This window comes from Pimephales promelas, chromosome 21 (genome assembly GCF_988280905.1).
Source record: "Pimephales promelas chromosome 21, fPimPro1.hap1.1, whole genome shotgun sequence".
Taxonomy (NCBI): domain Eukaryota; kingdom Metazoa; phylum Chordata; class Actinopteri; order Cypriniformes; family Leuciscidae; genus Pimephales; species Pimephales promelas.
In genome coordinates, this window is record NC_142789.1 from 10,283,208 (window position 1) to 10,302,680 (window position 19,473).

The window sequence follows — 19,473 nt, forward strand, 5'->3', positions numbered from 1 at the left end:
AAAATCTATTTCTCCTTTCCTGGTGAGCTGCTCATGCGGATACTTAAAATGTTGATTCTCCCGCTAATCACCTCCAGGTGGAGTTGGATTTATTCACATCTGCATATTACATTTTAAAACTATTAGACAAAATTCTTAATGTCACACATTAAGAATGTGTGAACATCTCCTCATATCAGCTCTTACTCTCTGTAGTTTAATGTCTGGACTGTCATCAATGGAGTCAAAGGCCTGCTGCAGGATGGGGGTGCTAACGGTCACCTACTACCTTTGGACCACATTCATTGCTGTAGTGGTTGGCATTGTACTTGTTCTAATTATCAAACCTGGCTATGGGACAGATGTGGAGAGCAACAGACTGGGAGGTGGACAGGTCATAACATCTGCAGATGCCCTGCTGGATCTGGTCAGGTACAGTCAGAATGGACTTTGACACATTTTGTCAGGTACAAACAACAACTTTGTTGGTCTTAGACCAACTTTCCTTTCAGCCAAGCAGATTTTAGGAATAGGCTTAGATTTTGAGCAAAGCGTCAGCTCTGGTAGGTCACGTTAGACAAGCTCGCATCAGCTGACTCTCAGCAGATCCGTGTCTACTTATAGGAATACGATGTCTATCAATGTAGACATACTGTATATAAGCCCTCCTTTCAGTATTAACAGCAACTATCACGTTTCTCAGGAGCTTATTACCCTCCTCCATCCCCAGCTCCTCCTCTCATCAGTCAGGATTCGGCATTCTGATTACCCCTGAATCAGACTAAAATTCTCAAATTATCTTGTAAAATTAATTAATTTAATGATATCTGCAATACATTCAATTTGGTTCTGTTTACCCTAAGGGCAATTGGGCCTTCTCCATGCTAGGCGGCATGCCCAGAACAGAACCATACCGCCAATCCTAACTGTATGCTATTTGCCAATCGTATTTGACTTTAGTGGTCCTAATAGAAATGGGGTTTGAGGCTTGGACGAACTTTTCAATCGATTTCCATCTGATTTTAGGGGTAATTAATGGTTAATGTTTGGACTTCTTGGTGGGTTCGAATGTGTTCTGTGTCAGGAATGGAAAATACCTTAAAGGGATATCACCCAAAAATATTGTTTCAAACTTGTGTTGGTTATTTTTTTCTCCTATGTGACACAGAAAGAGAAAGTTTTTCCATGCAATTACAAACAATGGAAATCGGAACACCCAGACTTAAAAAATTACACAAAGACACCATAAAATGATTTCATATGAATTGTGTGTTGTGTCTAAATGTTTTGTTGTGTTGAAATTCAACTATGACAGTATTTTCTTCACAAAGTCTATTATATGGCTTCAGAAGAATATATTATAATATACATATAAAGTCACTGTGCTATTTATATAACACAAAAATCACACATACCACTGTTATGGTGTTTTTATACAGAAGGAAATAGTCACACAGGTTTGGAATAGCATGAGATGGAATGATGACAGTATTTTAATTCTGGGGTGAACTATCCCTTTAATATTAGCTTTTTAACTGAAAAATGATAAACGTTGGGGGTGAATTGCTCCTTATTTTGATGCGTCACTGTTATTTTGATTCATTGGAAAGAATTGTCCATGTCTGGGGAGTCTAAGCCATCCCATACAGTGCAATCCTATTAAAGCAGTGGGGTGATTAGGATATTTTTAGTAATCTGTACAAAGTAAGAGGAGGAGGACCCTCCCATCCCCCACTCCCTTCTGCCCATGGACAAAGCTGCTGTTAGTTTTGGCTGCCACACTAGCTGGTGCTTAAATCTGCAGTGTGTATGACATATCATAGGGGATTAATGTACTAAATATTCATAATGTGAATGAATTAATGAACTGGCATCATATTTTGTATCCTCAGGAATATGATCCCCTCCAATCTCATTGAAGCCACATTCCAGCAGGTGAGTTAACTCTTTAACACATTAAATGCCACTTATTTGACAAGTGAGATTAAGTGGCCTGTGAGTAAAAATGAACGGTGTTTGTACTGCGATCATGAACAATACCAAAGTCCATTTCAAGAAAAGCCTGTTCCCTTTCAGTCTGTCACAATTGGCGTACATAGACATACTAACATATTGGGATCACGTCAGGGAGCCCCAATCATCTTTGAGTGTAAACAGAATGAGCCAATGCAGATCAGCCATTGGCATGGCAGATTTGCATCTCGCGCTCTGCTCCACAGCGAAATAGGAAGCAGATGCAAGCAGTTGTCTTTCGCTTCAGAGCCGAACAAATCATTTTGAATGCATTCTCTGAGAGTGGTGAATACAGCCAACGAGTGTGTCGAGTGTTCTTCGTTAAGAAGCCTCTCCAGCAGTGTTGTTCTTACGGCATGTGCAGCGGTGGTCGCGAGCTCACAGCTCTCAACTGCTGTTTTCACAGCATTGGTTGGTTCGAGACCGTCTTCTAAGAGGTCTCTTTTTTAATGTCAGTTCAGTAAGTGCTTCACTGTGCAGGCAGCACCATCCCCTGCCAGTGTCGCTGTGGCCATTATTACCTGTGTAGTTCTGAGAGAGCTAATTCCTGAAAAAACAAAAACAGGTGTGACTGCGTCTTTTTCAAGATCTCATATTACCGTGTGTTTCTGGATGTGGTCCTTCCCTGGCGCAAGCTGTCACAAACACTGCATTGCGTGTCTGGGCATTCAGCAGTTTGAGAATTCAGACTCCTATACCTCAAACGTCCCCTTTAACTATGCTTTGATCTAGTTCCTCTTTTGCCCAACCCCAAAAGAGAGCTACTTTGATGAATAGCCAGGGTGACTTGAGGATCACAGAGAGGGCTTCCCCGCCCAGTACCCAATCCCTGTGGACCCCTCACTCCTCTCAAACACCGCAAGCTGTGGAGTCTCCGGTTGATCGCACTGGCTCCTCTCATGACTGGCCTGTTGTTTTATTCAGAGCTCCCCCTGCCAACCAGATGTCTATTGCAGCATTGGAGGGCGGACTTGTATCTGGATATGAAGACTAGGCTTCGCTGGCTCCTTCTGGGAGAGCATCATTGCCTGAGCCTGATCCAGAATTGGCGCTATGCTTTCCCATGCCGCTGAGAGAGTTGGGCTCATGTCCCGAACCCTCAAGGCTGGACAATAGACTCTATGCACAAACCCTGCTGACATATGTCCGAAAGAATCTCAGCCAGCTTCTTTAATTCCGCAAGCGCTTTTTGCAGGCAAAGTATATAGCCGCAAAACTTTAATAAAATCAGTTTTTTTAGAAACGGAGACAACGATTTTCGAAAAGCTGATTCGCTAGTCAGATTTCGCATGATATGAGAGAATACTCACCCTCAAATTTGTTGATGTAGCTCGAAATATATAATTTAAAGCCCTTCAATTATTTACTCTTCTGTGACAGCTAACTGCCTCACAATGTTGTTAACATCATTCATGTTAACCGCAGGAAGTTTTTGTAAACAGCAAGTGTAATTTGACACTATCTGCACCTAATGCAAAACCGGCTTCTGACGCAGCACCGGATGTAACTGGGCGTGCTGAGACAAACCCGGAAGCGATCGTGCATATAGGCTATAGCTATTTTGGGGCGGGCCATGCTGGTTTTCAGTGTGTCGTCCCAGTGCCTTTCGTTTTGTTTAAACTGTCTTTATATACCAGTATAAAAAATCGAGTATAAAAATCGAGTGTTTGTAGTCCTCTCAGGGCTACAATAAACACAGATATTCTTTCCATTCAGAACAAATGCAATGATTGGCTGGTCGACTGTCACTCTCCCTAGCTACCATGACCATCCCTGCTGCTACAGGAGCTGCCCACATGCGCGCACCCAGTTGACTCGCTCGTTTTGAAAGAGGAGAGGCACATACCGGCGAGAAGCTAGGAAGTCTCAAAATTATGGCAGTCAAAGAGCAGTCAAAATTCCCAGTACCACCTTTACCTGCATATATAGTCAGCGCAGGCAAACAAGCCAAAAAAAAGGTGATGTCACTCCATGCACTACGCTCCTTTCCGCTTGGCGCTGGTAAACCAGCTGAGCGGTCAGTATCACACGTTTTATGTGTTTTGGGGGCATGGCTTTGGAAGGAGCCCAGAAGGGAGGGGGTGGGAGTTTACTTTCATCCAGGAGTTGGATACTTTCATCCAGCAGTTTTCTGCTAGTTTCTCAAACTTACCTACTCTGCCTTAAAGGCTGCATTTACATTGCAGGTCTTGATGCCCAAATCCGATTTTCTGACTATATTCGATTTTTTTGACGATCTGCTTACATGATCTTTTAAAAGTGACCCATATCCGATTTTTGCATTTACACTATACACTGCTGAAACTACCAAATGCAGGCATTCTGACCCGGGAAATTAAGCAAAACAGCACGAAATCAATGGATGCAGATGCGAATAAAATTATCCAGTGTTTTCTTTTCACAATATTTCAATAAGTCATCAAAACAATTGGTCTCGTACGGCGGAGAAAAGAAATAGGAGAGGCTCTAGCCACGAGCACTTAAAACGATGCCTCAAATGTCTTGTGAAATCTTGTGAAATGTCTTCAAAAATGGATTTATTTCTGTAACAATCCTGCATTTTTGCCTGCACTCTTCACCCCAAACACTCAAAAGACATGAAACCTCCGCATTGCTCCACTGTGTGTATCCTTTCTTCCATCGCGCCTATAATCGCGCACTTTTTAATGACGTACGACTCGCATTACCGGGGAATATCCAATTTGTCTGCTTACATGGCACACACAAATGCACATATCCGATTCATATCCGATTTATTACCACATATGAAAGAGGCCTGAATTCGATCTGACAAAATCGAAATCCATGCGTTTTTTCCCTGCTTACACGTTCACTGGTCATATCCGATCTGTGCCACATGACAGGAAAAAATCGGATTTGAGTCACTTGAACCATGCAGTGTAAACGAGGCCTAAATGTCCCCAACTAAGCAAGCCAAAAGCCAAAGGTGACAGTGGGAAGGAGACAAAATCAGGTGACAGAATGGAGAAAAAAGACCTTGGAAGAAACCTTGGATCAGAACATTCAGAATATTTATCCAGTTCCATTTGGTTGAAGATCAGGGTCATCATGCCGGTGTTGCAACGGGTTTGTTTGGGATGGTTGTCGTGTCGATGAGGCCTTCACAGGGGAGAATCTTGTTGACACAATCTCTGCTGACATTCAGGGATGCATTGTAGTCATATTGAAGTGGAGGTACCATCTGATCTGGATATGGCCTGTATCTGGCTTACTACATAATTAATAATAGTAATAATAATAATTCATTACATTTATATAGCGCTTTACTCGTCACTCAAAGTGCTTTACATCTCCTCAACCACCACAAATGTGCAGAATCCACCTGGATGAAGCGACGGCAGCCATATTGTGCTAGAACGCCCACAACAGGTGTGGTGGAGAGCTTCTTGGTGGAGCTTATTGGTGGAGAGGAGACAGAGTTTTGAAGACAATGAGTATATAGGGATGATTAGGAGGCCATGGAGAACAGAGGCCACTGGGCAAATTTGGCCAGGATGCCGGGGTTACACCCCTCTTTCACTAGGAGTGTTGCTTCTTCCTTGGCGTTGGCACTGGGTGCCTCGCTGACAGATATTTGTAGAGCTGTGGGCTGGGTGACTTCTAATACGTTTCGGTTTTATAGCCTTCATGTCGAGCCGATATCCTCCCATGCTTGCATCCCATAGCCGGTAAGCACTCAAAGTGTGGGCTTGCTGCACCATTGCCCTCTTATGGACAGGATATGTGAACCATTTCTGCCCCAGGTGAGTTCCCTAGGTGAACCCTGTTGAGTTCATCCACATCCTCCAGCAGTCGAATGTAGCTTAGCGTAGCAGTTCTTTGATATCTAATAGTCTAACTGAATGGGTCATGCAGAACAGCAGGAAGACTTCCTCGGCGTGAGTCTTGTCCCATCTTCCGTCCCAAGGTGCGAGGGGATCAAGAAGCTTATTCTGGGTGCTAGAAGGGACGCTATTCTGGGCGCTAGAAGCAATAGGTGGCGTTTTACGAGATCTCAATACGTCAGTACGTCTACGTACGTAGAAAGTACCGACTGAAAGGGAATGTCTCGTTTACATATGTAACCCACTTTCCCTGAAGGATGGAAAGGAGACGTATGTCACGTTGCCACCATTGCTGGACCACCGCTGATGCCAGGCTCCTGCTCAGCTCCTCAGTGGAAAACAACTGGTGCATGCATTCGCTTCCTATTTATACCTGTGCTGCGGGCTGGAGTGCGAGATTCAAATTTCGCAAGCCAATGTGCATTTGCTCGTTCTGTTCATACTCAGGATGATTGGGGCTCTCTGACGCAATCCCAATACGTTGATACGTTTACATACACCTCCGTTCCCTCCTTCAAGGAACAAGGGTTACATATGTAACCGAGATGTTATATTGTGGCCATATTTGCAATGTCTCCAAACAGCTATTTTGTGCATAAAAAACCTACTACATGAACTTGAACTGTTCCATAAATGTTATTTCTTATTTTTAAATTGCATTATTAAAGGGACAATGTGTACTTTTTTATGTATTTTTTTATTTAAAATCAATATTTTTATTCATATGTCCTCAATGGTGTACAAATACCTCCAATTATCTGTCATACCTCCAATTATATGGCAATTATATGGTAATTATCTGACTTATCCTCGTAAATTAAGAATTTTATTATCCTTATATACATGGGACAGGTAGGTCTACGGAGGCTTCCATGTAGTTCCGCCATCTTGAAAAACTATTTTAGCAGAGCACGTTTTCGTTCAGAGCCAGCATGATGTAACTGAAAGCAGCAGAAACTGAGGTGCAGAGCAGTGAGAGGCGCTTGTCACTGCCCCAGCAAGTTTAAAAGCCTGCATTGCAAATCCTCGTTGCCAGAAAAGTCCAAAATAGATCGTAAAAGGAAACGTGACCAGAGATTACAAAAAAACACAAGTTAATGTCGGGATAGGTTTTTCCAGGTGGATAGAGCTAATACAGGAGAAAGATTTCAAAAGAGACACTGAAGTTGCTTTCTTCTCGACAGGTAAGTCAAAGTTACTTAATTATGTTGCTTAATTATAGTTTTTTTTTCTTTTTGGGTGTGTACTTTATTTTATAGACAGATGAACATTTATAGGTAAAAGTTGATGATATCTAACAATGCATATACTTCAGAAAATATAACGAATAAAGAAGGAATAACTACGTATTACACTAGTTCATGTATTTCACAGTCAGTAATTCATACTGTAACATTTGTTTGTTTGTTGTGTCAAGTTGCTGTTTGTTTGAAATGACAAACCTGTTCAAGGAACACTCGACGAAGTGCTATTAGAAGACATACTGTCATAGCTTGGTACATAATGCCTACTGTAGATGCAATGCGCATTTGAAAAAGCTAGGCGATGGAGAGCACAATTCATTTGAATGCAAAATACATTTTCACCACTAGATGGGAGAAATTCCTACACATTGTCCCTTTAAAGCGTTCATACAAGGTTTTGAAATCCAGCCAAGGCGCCTGTGCAGTCCTAACCAGAGATTCAGCCTAGTCCTAAGTTCCTGGTCCTAACCAGAGATTCAGCTGCAGTGATGCGATTGCTTTACAAACTGATGAATGGATTTATTAAAACGCGGGACATTTTCTAACGAATTGCATACCACTTTCTCTCATTCATAGTAATATGAGTGAACTGTTTTGGTATATATACAGCCTTTGACCTCAAATCATGTGGCAAATTGTTTTGTTTTTTTACTTTACTTACTTGAGCCAGTATGCAATTGCCTAGCAACTCCCTAGCAACCATTTTGCAAGGTGTTAAAAAATAATATTTACATGTGGCTACATTATATATCACCTAGAATATTGACAAAATTGTTATACCAAGGATTAAACAATGAACATACTCACATTTTCTTTTGAAAATGCAAAACCTATTTTTGTTGTTTCAGTATAAGACAGACCTTATTCCCATCTTAAAAACACCAGTGAATACTGGACGCCCAAATTTTGTTTACTTGATGCCAGATGACGACAATCGAATGGGTCGAACGGTGCTGTTGGAACTTACCCCCGCTCCAGACATCCAGTATAAGACCCGTCCAGGCAGCAGTCAGCAGATGAATGTACTCGGCATTGTTATTTTCTCAGCCACAATGGGTAAAACATTTGCCTTCACCTAATAAAGTATCTTCATTTAGTAACATCATGATTAAAAGCATAAATATAACAAAGGGCTTTTCCTTTAGGTCTCTTACTTGGTAAAATGGGCGAACGGGGAGCTCCTCTGGTGAATGTTTGCCAGTGCATCAATGAATGTGTGATGAAGATCATTAATGCTGCTGTATGGTAAGAAAGAAAGCAGCATTTTTTTACAGGTTCACTTTATAGTTTTGTAATTCCATACAAAACTGTTGTTAAAGGGGTCAGATTTCTTTGAGCCTTTGAGAAATAAAATTTCTTTTAAGCTTTTGACATATAAAATGTCATCATACTATAAGTAAATCCTGTAAGTTTCAGAACGGAAAGTTTCAGCCCAGCGAACGACTCTTTGTGGAATGTGCCTTTTATAGATAGAGGACTAAAGGGGGTGATATAGGACTAAAAATAACACTTCCTTCCAAAAGATCCTAAAGCTAGGAATGTGGTTATTTATTTTTAACAATTTGAATGTCTCAGTTGAGCATTATTTATTTGTATTCGGTACATTTTACTGTGGATTCTTTGGTAAATCAGTCGCAATTTCGGCACAGGCTTTGCAAACAGACTTTTACGAAATGGACTCGACAGTAATGCCACAACATGCAAGTAACCGTGCTAATTCTAATGCCTGATCTATGACCAGTGATTTTTTATATGATTTGTGTACAGTCAGATGGTCTTGTCTATGTGTCAGTAAATTAAACCAGTGACTAAATCAACTTCACATTGTTTCTCTTAGTAGGATGAAAATAATCTGTTTATGTAAACTGTTATTAATTATATGTTGAAAGTGATCAAAGAACGCTCCCTCTAATCGCTGGTTTATCAGTGGCTGAATTCTTTTAGCCAATTACAGCAGTAGGCATTTACACTGCCTTAAAACAGAGCGTTCAAATTAATAAAATCAGGGTAGCAATAATGCCTTTTAAATTCTAAATTATGAAAATAATTTATGTAGAGATTATACTAAAATTATAAGTGCACCCCAGGAAAAATTATAAAACAATAAAACATTAAAACAGTTCATGACCCCTTCAAAATTAAAAATGTATTTTTTATTCAAATTAAAAATACAAACGTTTTTACCGAATACGTTGCTTGAGGGCTGAGATTCAATAAGCTGAGAATCTGAGAGGAAGTTTCCAGCATGCAGCTGAGCTGGCATGTGCATAACGACTGCAAGCATGAAGGTGTGTTAAAGCGATGCTGTCATTTGGCACATGCAGGGATTATGGATCACCTGAACTTAAGAGCCTGTCACACATTCTCTATGCAGCTGGGGTAGTGTAGGGCTAACAATGCCATCAGCACATGCATGGCAGGGAAATGTCAACAAAATCTACCCTATTTCTTTCCTTAATAAATTTACATTTTAATGTGAACGAATCAGTGCATATCATTTTTAAAAGATAAAAAAAATCATCTGTAAATTTAAAAAATAAAAGATTTTTAATGGACAAAAAAGTACCCTCCTACATTTTTAAATTGATTACCCTGTTTTACTTAAAATATCACAGTACAGAAGTTTGGGATTGGTTTTCAAAGTCAACATGATGGGCATTTAAAGAATAACATTCTTGAGAATCATTCGACTAATTCCTACCAGACTGTTTAACTTCTTCCCTGCATTTTTCAACAGGTATTTTCCTTTTGGTATTATCTTCCTTGTGGCTGGCAAAATCCTGGACATGAGCGATCCCTCCACACTTGGGAAGAAACTGGGCTGGTATGGGGTGACGGTCCTGGCAGGCCTGTTTGTACACGGCCTCATCTTGCTTCCATTCTTCTATTTTATTTTGACACGTAAAAATCCTTTCACATACATTAGAGGACTTCTGCAAGCCATGGTCATTGCCCTAGCCACGTCATCCAGGTAAGATGAATTCCTCAAAAAAACGTGTAAATAACTTGTCCCAACTCAATTAAATGAAGTAGGCATTGTAAGAGTGAGGCATCTTGTTCTTTTTCAAAGCTCAGCAACGCTGCCCATTACAATGAAATGTTTGCTAGAGAACTGCCGAGTGGACAGGCAGATTGCCCGGTTTGTGCTGCCAGTGGGAGCCACTATTAACATGGATGGAACAGCGCTTTATGAAGCAGTTGCTGCTATTTTCATTGCTCAGGTCAATGAGTATGAACTGGATTTCGGACAGCTTGTCACCATCAGGTACTTGCAGACCGGCAGAGATAACTAAATATAGTCAGCATTGGGAAAACAAAATTAAAACTTAAGAATCAACTATTTCAAATCCTATTTTTATCGACCACCAAATATTGGTTTTGTGCAAACTTAGTTATTGGAAACTAGACAGATTCATCTGATGTGATCAGTTCTATCAGGAATCAGAGTTAAATCATAATAATCATCCTATTCTGATTTTCTCCAGTATAACGGCGACCGCTGCCAGTATAGGTGCTGCTGGAATCCCTCAGGCAGGCCTTGTAACCATGGTGATAGTGTTGACATCTGTTGGATTGCCACCAGATGACATCACACTGATTGTGGCCATTGATTGGATCTTGTAAGTTGAGATGACTGACATTTATCTGTTGGGAAAAAAAGCAGTAATCAGTGTCATGATTATAATTCAATGGATTATAAGTATGTAAATTAAAGGTACAATATGCAGGATTTTTGCAGTAAAATATCCAAAAACCACTAGGCCAATGTTATATATTTTGATTAGTTGATTACTTACAATGTCCCAAATGTTTCCAACTATTTGTAAATTGTGAGAAAATTGTGATTTTTAACCAAGGAAACGGGGCGTGTGAGCAGGGCAACCCTGTATCACACGAAATACGTTCTGAGGAAACTATTTTGCAAATCGCAATTACGTTACATGCCAACAAATAAGCAGTCCTATTACGTTGTTCCTTAACGTAATATGTCTCATTGTTAATACGTAGATTTAATACGTTATTTTCAAAGATATGTAACGTACGTTTTTGTACGTTTGGATAGATGCTAAAACGTATAATATGGACGTATTTGCAACATTTAAACGTAACCTTATTACGTTTTTACAGCTACAAAACGTTAACTATTTACATATGTTTCATATCATAACGATATCTGTATACTTTCACTTTTAAAGATAAATGTAACAAGACCCCTTAATCCTACTCCAAAAAAAACATATTTATTTTATACAGAATATAAAAAAGAATAAAACGTAATGGACAGAGATGTGTAGTTAAATGAGTTTTAGCATTAAAATATATTTTGAGCCACTAATCCCACTCCTATCCCTAAACCTAACCATAACCATTCCTTAAAACTACGTAGGTAACGTTAACACAATTAAGAAAAAAAAAACATAACAGACAGATACATTTCACAATAATTTATTTATTTATTATTAACATTACCAAAAGTCGTTCACATGATGATGCGTTGCAGTCGCAGTCCTCTGGCAGTATTATAGTAGTTGTGTATGAGGTACAGATCAGAATTAAAGTTATTAACGTTAATCCAAAATGTTAATCTGATTTCGGTTCGCTCTCTGTCTGAAGGCGCGCGCTCTTCTCCATTTCAAATGTGAATGTACTACACCGACTGAAACACGGCATGTCGCAATCTGTGACGAAGCAGGCGAGAGCCAATGAGCGTTTGATATCACTGCCGTAAAACATGTCGTAACGCTTCTTGAAGGCGCATTATTTGAATTTGAATTAATAATCACCAGCGCGGATTTGACGTTTGCGGTCGCTGCTGAGAATGAAATGAAGATGAAGATCACTGGATAAAATGCTGGATTTGGATCTGTTTCTTGCAAACAACGTATGGATTCTAGGATTTGGTTTACATCAAGCTAATAAAATGTATGTCTTTTGTGAATGTATCAGTATGTTGTGTTTTATTGGAGAAAATGCTTTTTATATATTTATGAGTAACGTTGGTCTATTATATTAATAAATGCGAAGGAAAACTTAATTGATATGACAGTTGAATGCAAAAGAGTCCAAACAAGAAACCTGCTTGGATGTATTATGTTCAGGAAAAACGTAATAGCACTGCAATAGTATTACGTTAAGGACAAACGTAATAGCACTGCTTATATGTTGGCATGTAACGTAATTACGATTAGCAAAATAGTTTCCTCAGAACGTATTTCGTGTGATACACAGTAGGAGCAGGGGTGAGGAGTCGCCAGTCAATGACGTCATATCCGCGTTACCCCGGTTTCCGCCAGGTTTGACCTCGTACTGCAATAGTAACCATGGCGACAAACGTGGACAACTGGGTTGGTCGTGCCCATCATGCATGCTCAACTGCGTGAACGCCCCTAGCAGGGTTTTGTTCAAACATTATGGATGTTAAATGGGTACGGAAAAAAATACGGACCGCATACACACTGCAAACGGAGTATGTGTGAAACGGGCGTTAGTCCTCTTTTTGTCTCAAAGTCTGCTTGCCATGGTCCAGGTTAGAGCTTTCACACTGCACGCGGATGCAGTCCGTCGATCCGTTCCAGTTGCTGTGCGTATACAGCAGTGCAGAGATCGTTTCCGCAATGAGTCTATTTTTGCTGTGCTGCAAACGCAGAAATAAAGTGACAGCGCAAGGTTTGTGGTCAAAATGAACACAGATTGACCTGGAAATGTAGTAGTTTCACCATAAATACATTTAATTCAATAAAATGTAGTAATCTCACCATAAATGGATTTAATTAAATACTACTTTTCATCTTTTTAACCTAAGACTGGGGTTTTAAGGAAGAAAAACTACAATTTACCTCAACAAGGACATAATGAACGACACTCGTCTCATTTGTGGAGGTAGAAAAACAAGTTCTTTGTGACATGCAAGATTTATTGTATTATTTATTTGTATTTTGTATTTATTTATTTGTATTTATTTATTTCTTCGGTCAGTCATTTAGAAATCATGTCATAAATCATGTAACACAAAAAAGAGAGAGAAAAAAAATAAAATAAAAATTAAAAATTAAAATAACACATAAATACTGACCGAAGGGGTTTAGGCTGAAGTCGAGACTTATTTTGCCTAACCCCTTTTACAACAACAACTTATCCTGACTATTTACAATAACATGTAGACACAAAAAATTAATCCTCAACAATCAAAATTATGTCATACTTCCACTATCGTTTACTTTTCTTATATTCTTCATTCAAGTGTTCTATATTTTTCCATAATGTTTAACTTATATCTTTTCTTAAATCCCTTAATAGTTTTAGAGCTCTCAAGTTGAATAAGAAGACTGTTCCATAAATCTACTTCTTTAACTGATAAACATCTTCTCTTGGTATTACTCTTTGCCATGGGTTTTTGTAACAATTCAGTTCCTCTGAGGCTATATCTCGATTCTCTGATTCGAAACATCTCTTGTAAACAGTGAGGAAGCTAATTGTAAGCCTTGTACATCACAACTGCTGTGAAAACATCAACAAGATCATGAAATTTTAATATATTTAATCTGATAAAAAGTGGATTTGTTGGGGCAAGATATTCAGCATAGCTAATCACTCTAATAGCTTTTTTCTGTAATAAAAAAATCGGTTGTATGATAGTTTTATAGGTATTCCCCCATATTTCCACACAGTATGGGAAAATGAGGGAATTATACAATATATATAAGGCTTTTTGATTCACCGAGGTTTTTATTTTACACAGTATGGCAATAACTTTTGAAATTTTATTCTTTAATATATTAATATACACCTTCCAATTTAACCTACCATCAATATTAATTCCCAAAAACTTTATTACATACACCCTTTCAATTTCTACCTCCCCTATTTTTAGTCGACATAGTTTGTTTGCTACCTTGTTTCCAATTACAATATATTTAGTTTATTTGCTTCGAACCATTTTCTAAGACTCTCAAGTTCAGTTTCTACTGAATTCAAAAGAAGCTGAAGATCTTTTCCCGAAGCATACAAACTAGTATCATCAGCAAATAATATACATTGCAATTCATCAAGGACTTCACAAATATCGTTAATGTACAGAATAAATAGTTTAGGCCCCAAAACGGAGCCCTGAGGAACACCGTGAGTTATTTTAGCCTCCAGTGAACGGATACCATTTATATGTACATACTGATTACGATCACTTAAATAACTTTTCAGCCAGGTGTGTGCTACGCCCCTGACACCATACTTTTCTAATTTATTTAAAAGCAATGAATGATCTATAGTGTCATCTATAGTGTATTAAATTTTAAATGCAAAAGAAAAGGCACGAAAAGTCAGCTTTTTTGTCAGTTTTAAGTTTTAATTTAAAAATGTTTGCGATTTTAATATAAATACATGGTTAAATATAAATAAATATTTGACCACTTGCTTGAGCAACTTAATATATAAAAGGAATCGCAATGACGACAAGATCCATAATTACGCTTAATGCGGAATATATGTCATTAAAGGGTTAGTTCACCCAAAGATGAAAATTCTGTCAGTATTTACTCACCCTCATGTTGTTCCAACCCCGTAAGACCTTCGTTCATCTTCGGAACACAAATTAAGATATATAAGATATTAAGATCTCTCCTGCATACTAGTCCATAGGCTTCTTGAGGGAATGACTCTTGCTGGCATCTAAAAGTCATTAAAGACATCATTAAAATAGTCCAAGTGACTACAGTGGCTCAATTTTAACTTTATCAAATGACAAAAATACTTTTTGTGCGCAAAAACAAACAAAAATAACGACTTTATTTCAACTATTCACTTCCTTCTCCATGGGCCTGTAGTCAGTTAACGTAGTGTGATTGCGTAAAGCTACGTCACACGTAGGCTCACTATTGGCCGACGCTGGTCATGTGTGTGATGCGTGTGACGTTCAATAACAGAAGCTTACGCTATTAAACTAGTATCCTGACTCGCGCAGAGGGAGAAATAAATGAATAGTTGAAATAAAGAAGTTTTTAAAGAAGATGAGGCTCTTTTTCTGACTACGTGTGCGAGTATTAAACTGTTGATGAGATGGGATGAGATAATGTAATGCGTCGCTGTTGTAGGTTAAAGTACAATGACAGTTGCACAGATGTGTGTGCGTGTGCAACTGTGCATGTTGGGAGTTGGGAACCGGTGAGAAAATGTCCGGTACCCGGTAATTTTATCAGTAATAACAGTATTAATTTAGTTCATATTTAACCGCTCCTGAACGCTGTAACTAAAAGCTGTTAAGAGTAAGACCTGTACGTGACTAAATCCGCCATCAACACAGCCGCGTGTGATTTGTTTACGAGCTGCGGTAGGTCTATCTGTTGAGTATATTATAGCCTATACTATATATGAAGAGTTCAGATGCAAAAGCCTCTAAATGCCATTTGAAATTTTCTTCTTTAATGCTGATTTTTTATCAAACTTGTATATTTAAGTTCAGTAATTTCACTTAAATGGCAATGATAATTACCTATTAATTGTTATTTAAGTGAAATTACTGAACTTAAATATGCAAGTTTGACAAAAATCCTCATTAAAGAAGAAAATTTCAAATGGCATTTAGAGGCTTTTGCATCTGAACTCTTCATATGTTGTGTGCGTGTGTCTGTCAAAATCAATGAATAAAAAGATTTTTTTTTTTTTAAATGTATGTTATTAGAGTTATTATTACTTGACAGCACTTAAATGTGTGTTCTTACAAGTTAAAGAATAATATTGTGAAATTCCCGGGTTTTTTTTTTTTTTACGTTTATGAGGCAAAAAAAAAAAAAAGGCTGGTAAAAAGTCTCTGTGGCAGGTGAATTTTTAAATCCACCTGCCACAGTGGCCGGTGGCCGAAAAAATTAACTTCAGGCCCTGGTCGGGAGACTAAAGTTTCATGTGCAGCATTCGGAGAATTGTTTTTCCTGAATTAGGTACCGCTGGGTGTGAATTGTGCTAAAATAGGTCTACGTTGCCTTCTCTTCTCTGAAAAGCGGTCCGCACATTTAGCTGACATAAACCACACTTCAAATAAACGGAAAAAACGACCAAAAGATGAAATCTTTTCTGTGATGACACACATCTTGTGTCGGAACGCGCACATGTCTGATAATGACACGTTCAATTCGCGAACTAATGACTCATTTGAACCGATTCGTTTTAATGAATGGTTAAAACAACTGAACTGATCTTCCAACACTGAACTGAACTCAACACTGAACTGAACTCATAAGGTTTCATTTATTATATAAATTACATCAAAAGTACAGTTTACTTAGTCAAGTGTAAGGTTTAAAACAAATAAAACCAATTGTTTCTTTCCTCCAAAAAAGCATATGACTACTTTTTCCCACACAGTGCTATCAGGAATCGATAAGAGAATCGTTAAAGAATCGGATCGATAAGCAGAATCGTTAGTGGCATCGATATCGATAAAATCTTATCAATTCCCATCCCTAGTGATCTTAATATCTTAAATATCTTAATTTGTGTTCCGAAGATGAACGAAGGTCTTACGGGGTTGGAACAACATGAGGGTGAGTAAATACTGACAGAATTTTCATTGTTGGGTGAACTAACCCTTTAATATACGCCTTTGTTATTGTAAGAGGTTAGCAACCCCTTGTGGCGAAACAATCTTGCATATTGTACCTTTAAATGTAAATAGTAACTACACTCTTAGAAAGAAGGGTTCTATATATGTAGCATAGGGTTCTTTACTCAACTGCAAAGGACCTTTTATTTAAAAAAAATGATGATAATGACAAGAAAGAACCCTTTTGGCACAAATGTTTATTATAGGCTATTATTCATTCATATATTACATTATTCTGCAACATTTTGTAGTTGTAATTAAATTATTGTTTATTAAACTGTTGTAGTAACTTAATATCCCATTTTAATCATGCTGATTTTTGGAGGAGAAAAACTGAAATTGCTGAAAAAACTTGCTTGAAAACTGCACTCTTCGTGTGATGTTGATTAATTACATTTTTAACCCCCATATCTTGAATTTTGTGATCATTTGTGAGCATTGCATTGTAGGGGTTCCAAATACATTGCGCTTTAGAACCTTTTTTTTTCTTCTAAGAGTGTATTATAAAAGTAAATATTAATAAAAGTAAATATTTATACAGAGTGGAGTAAATATTATTTTTTTTATTAAAACACAATGCATGAGGCAAAAATAATGATGATGGGATCAATAAAGTCTTCCACCCCTTCTGGTTTAAAGAGATCGCTTTCGAACAATGATCAACGTACTAGGAGATGCTCTGGCAGCTGGAATCATTGCCCACTTGTGTCGAAAAGACTTTCCACCTGACAGAGAGGTAAATTAACATTTCTTTTCTTTTCAAAGCATTTGAGTCATGGTACTCATTTTTATGCAGATCTGTTTAATTTATTACAAAATATTAAAAAAAAGTTCTCCACTATAAGGAATAACAAGTGGGCGGGGTATGAAACGAGACAACACAAGCACATGGCCCAAACAACAGGCCATGCGCTTGTACACAAAACATGGTTCTGCCATGATCCTGACACAAGACTAGAAAAATCAATGACATGATGGCAGAATCATGACACCATCATGAATGCAAAGAATACATTTCTAATAACTTAGTAGTGTGTTTTAAACATTACTTATTAATTTTTTTTTATAACGGAAACTCTTACATGTCACTGACAAGCCCATGTTAAGCATTATACTTATTATTATGTATTATTATAAATATATACTGTATATTATATATTATTACATGCATCATGATAACAAACTAAAGTTTACTTTAGTTTGGTATATTAAAATACCACAAGCTTATTAATTGAATATGTCCTTCTTTTTGTCAGGCAAAAGCAAATGAAGCTAAACAGGACACCCAGACTGCTCATAACATGGAGAATGTGCCTTTGACTGAAGTACCTCTGCTGGCCGGCAAAGACTGTATATTTGAGGTGGTTGGGGACACTGTTTTTGAACGACCCACAGTGTACTACAATATTTGTCAAGTCTGAATCACCAGATGGTTGCCTTACAGATAACCAAAAACCTCTTTTGGAGCTATGTTTCTATCACTGTGCCATAAAGAAGTACTGAACGAACACTTTCTCTGGTTCTTCCACATCCAGGGTTTTGTTTTTGACTACAGTATAACAAGTTCACACTTACAAATAATCAGAAAATAATTCATCAGTAGGCGTATTTGGCATGCTGTTTTGATGGGAGGGCTCCGAGCTCAGAATATGGTCCTAATAAAGTTCCTCCTGAACTTTGTTCATAAAACTTTTTTTTTACAATTGCTAGGGCACATTTCTCAATACTTTTTTCAAAAACTTTCACTTTTTCAAAACTCTTCACACAGTAGGTTTATGTGGGCTAAACTGAAAATTATTTAACATTGCTTCATGCATTCAATGACTACATCTTTCAAATAACATTAATACATCTCTCAATTAGACACAACCACCACCAAAACATTATATAGCCTATATACAAGCCAAATTGCATGTTTATACTCTTTTCAAAGCTTAAATTCAAAACCTAATACATAATTGAATAAGACAGCAATTTGCTACATTTCTACAGTAATATAATTTTAAAATACATTACAAATCTAAAAGCTATAAAAACAATTTGATGTTGCTAAACACCTACACAGATCTTTCAATCTTTTATTACCATCTATACAATAGAGGAAGACTTCGGAATAATTTGGTACTGTAATGTAAACATGGACTATGTTACAAACTACAGTGAATTCTGGAAGCGTCATATGTAAAGAAATTTTACAAAAGCAAACATTGTATTATGCAGCCTATTGTTAGCATTTTTAGGTCATTGTTTTATAAGTGACAGAGGGAGTTTGTTGATGGACTTGACAACATTTGCTAGTGTTATGGGAAAATTACTTGATTTGAGACATGTTTTGGTCATTTTAGAGCATTTTGAATGTGAAATTAACTGAAAAGAAATGTGTCCTAGCAATTGTAAAAAAAAAACTGTAATATTGGCTGTTTTTTTGTTGTTGTTGTTGTTTTTATTCACTGATGAATATGTTTAGACAATGTTCCTTTCCCTATTTAAGGACAATACTTGTATTTACAAGTAAGATAAGTTTACAAACAAAAAAAAATACATTTACTACTCACAACTACTACATAGCGTATGGCGTTATTTTCTTGTCAAATGTCGAGAACGCATTCGCATGTGAGCGCGAATCTCTGCTCACGCACGGATTATAATGTGCCGAGCGCGAATCCCTCTGATCGTGCGTGGGAACTGGGCGCGCGCTCTCAGATATACGCTTTTCTTGTAAGAATTTTCTCTGGGTTCCCTCAGAGAATATGCCTGCACTTAAAACGTGTTCATTGCAATCACGAATCTCTCCTCTATG

The 19,473-nt window shown here is 37.8% G+C and overlaps 1 protein-coding gene across 1 annotated transcript; it reads left to right on the forward strand.

Annotated features, from left to right (window-relative positions):
• Positions 1-18,492, forward strand: slc1a8a (solute carrier family 1 member 8a). The gene is made up of 10 exons (XM_089125159.1): positions 1-77; positions 196-411; positions 1,872-1,914; positions 7,930-8,137; positions 8,227-8,326; positions 9,819-10,052; positions 10,152-10,346; positions 10,567-10,701; positions 17,313-17,409; positions 17,930-18,492. The coding sequence occupies exons 1-10, from the start codon at positions 34-36 to the stop codon at positions 18,092-18,094; spliced, it is 1,437 nt and encodes a 478-aa protein (XP_088981285.1). The 5' UTR covers positions 1-33; the 3' UTR covers positions 18,095-18,492.
• Positions 18,493-19,473: the final 981 nt, after the last annotated feature.

Coding starts and splice junctions, on each gene's coding strand:
- slc1a8a (XM_089125159.1), top strand. CDS start 34: ATGCGGATACTTAAAATGTTGATTCTCCCGCTAATCACCTCCAG. Junction 412..1,871: donor GCCCTGCTGGATCTGGTCAG/GTACAGTCAGAA, acceptor TTGTATCCTCAG/GAATATGATCCCCTCCAATC. Junction 8,327..9,818: donor ATCATTAATGCTGCTGTATG/GTAAGAAAGAAA, acceptor ATTTTTCAACAG/GTATTTTCCTTTTGGTATTA.